Source organism: Vitis riparia, chromosome 18, assembly GCF_004353265.1.
Source record: "Vitis riparia cultivar Riparia Gloire de Montpellier isolate 1030 chromosome 18, EGFV_Vit.rip_1.0, whole genome shotgun sequence".
NCBI classification, from domain to species: Eukaryota; Viridiplantae; Streptophyta; class Magnoliopsida; order Vitales; family Vitaceae; genus Vitis; species Vitis riparia.
The window spans coordinates 32,130,401-32,132,604 of NC_048448.1; the positions used below are offsets into that span (position 1 = coordinate 32,130,401).

The following is a 2,204-nucleotide window of genomic DNA, read 5'->3' on the forward strand; positions in this document are numbered from 1 at the left end:
GAGTTATCCTATGATCTTCTCCTTTGCCCATTCATAATCAACCATTAATTTTTGAAGTGTTTGTGCTTTGAGTCTTTAACTTACTTTTCTTGATGATGAGATCTACAATATCTCTTGCCCACTGCTTTACAATACATCAAGAGGAAGAAACTAAGATTCAAACATGGGTTTGTGCTGATTAGAAACATAAAACAAGCTAGATTCATTATTCATGTAGGAGAAATATTCAGATGCATTCCAATCAATCTTGATTCCAGACATCAGCCAATTTGGCGAGGGCAGTGGTGGATGAACCCCCATCTTTCCAAGCTGCCAAAGCCATCTCTCTCATCTTCCTGCTTCTTTCTCTCAGCTCCCTCCCCTCCTCACACTCCATCAATTCCCTCACTCTCCTCTCCACCTCAGCTCCACTCACAAACATATCCTCATCCCTCAGCTCCACTCCAATAGCCATCTTCATAACCTCCACCAGAGCTGCCTTATTCAGATGCTGCTCAGCATATAGAGGCCAGGCCACCATTGGCACCCCTGCAATCACTGCCTCCAACACTGAGTTCCACCCGCAATGGGCTACAAATCCTCCCACCGATGGGTGATTCAGCACGGCCACCTGCGGCGCCCATGACTTCACCACCATTCCCCTGTCCTTGGTTCTTTCCAGGAACCCCTCTGGCATTAGAACATTCAAATCAACATCGGCCGTCACTGCAATCGGCTTGCTTTTGTCGGTGGATGGTGGGTTCTTCACCACCCACAAGAATCTCTTGCCACTTCTTTCCAGTCCATTAGCTATCTCCTTCATCTGAGCGGGAGAGAACGTTCCGTTGCTCCCGAAGCACAAGAAGACAACACTCTGACTTGGCTGTGTGTCAAGCCAGGACAAGCAACCATGACGAGCTTTATTACCAGCAATATTGCTTTCATCTTCACCAGTATCAGCAATCAAAGGGCCGATGCAGTAAACTGACGGAGTTGGCCCATTGGGAACACATGTCCCCTCTCTGATTGTCTTAAGGGCTATCGGCTCAAGGTCATCGAATGTATTTATCACAAGTCCATCGGATTTGGGCAAAAGCTCTGAGAAGTATAGCATATCATCATAGGCGGGGTCGTCTCGGTTGAGCAATGGTTGAGGCATTCGGGTGGCTTGTAGCGGAGGCAACCCAGGAAAGTGTATAAAGGTAGTGGGCATGTCCTTGAAGCTCTTATTGCTGCTCTCAGTCTGTTTGTGAATTGTCGGAAAGTAGAGGACGGCAGCAACAGAAGCAGCACCGGAGGTGAGGAAGTAGTAAGTGGGAATTCCAAGGCCACGACCCGCAGGAAGAGCTGAAGCGCAAAAGTAGTCGATGATGAATGCCCGAATGGTGGAAGCTCTGGAGAGTTGCTGGAGGGAATGGAGGACATTAGAGGCACTGAGACGGATGAACTCAAACAAGACAGCGAAGTGACTGCGAGTGGAAGAAGAGGTGTCAACCGAGAGATAGGGAAAGCGGTGGAAAGAGATGGAGGGATTGGTTTGGGAGATGTGGTCAATGAAAGAGGTGGTGGCCGGAGTGTCAAAAGGGCCGGGGGCGAGGAGAATGGTGATGGAGAATCTGTGGGAGTAACGACGAAGGATGAGCTTGCCTAGCTCTATCATGGACACCACATGACCGATGCCTGGAGCTGGATACAGGACTATTGCATCCTCCATTGTTGTTTATTGTTGGATCTCTGGATTGGACAAACTCAGAACGACAACTTTGTATCACCTCAATGATAATGCTCGGTCAGAAACTCACATTATTCAACCAATATCCTACACCAAGAGACGTGCCCACATTTGGTTCTCACGGGCACGCGTTGCCTGTCAACTGCTCCATTAAATTACTCCTGAACAACCCATTTACCAAAGCCTTAAAGCATCTTTTCCTTCCGAAGATGCAACATTAAGATCAGAAGATGGGATGTTATTTGCAATCCTAACTTCTGTAACTAGTTAAATTTTGTCAACTACCACCTTTTGAATATATACCTGGGTAAATTATCGAGCCCAAATTTTATTAAACTAAAGAATTATAATTTTGATAATTTAATCTACTAAAAAACAATGGTGATGTGTTTTAACTTTTAAAAATTTGTTCATATTTGATTAGTACGTTTATAAACAAAGGCCATTGAGTAGAAGGAAGACGAAGTTACTGGAATATATTTATTCCTAAAAT

General features: G+C 45.5%; 1 protein-coding gene across 1 annotated transcript; it reads right to left on the minus strand.

Annotated features, from left to right (window-relative positions):
* Positions 1-175: 175 nt before the first annotated feature.
* LOC117906173 (UDP-glycosyltransferase 88F5-like) lies at positions 176-1,760 on the minus strand. Its single transcript, XM_034819133.1, has one exon. It carries the CDS (start codon positions 1,691-1,693, stop codon positions 242-244), a length of 1,452 nt encoding a protein of 483 aa, XP_034675024.1. The 5' UTR covers positions 1,694-1,760; the 3' UTR covers positions 176-241.
* Positions 1,761-2,204: the final 444 nt, after the last annotated feature.

Coding starts and splice junctions, on each gene's coding strand:
- LOC117906173 (XM_034819133.1), bottom strand. CDS start 1,693: ATGGAGGATGCAATAGTCCTGTATCCAGCTCCAGGCATCGGTCATGTG.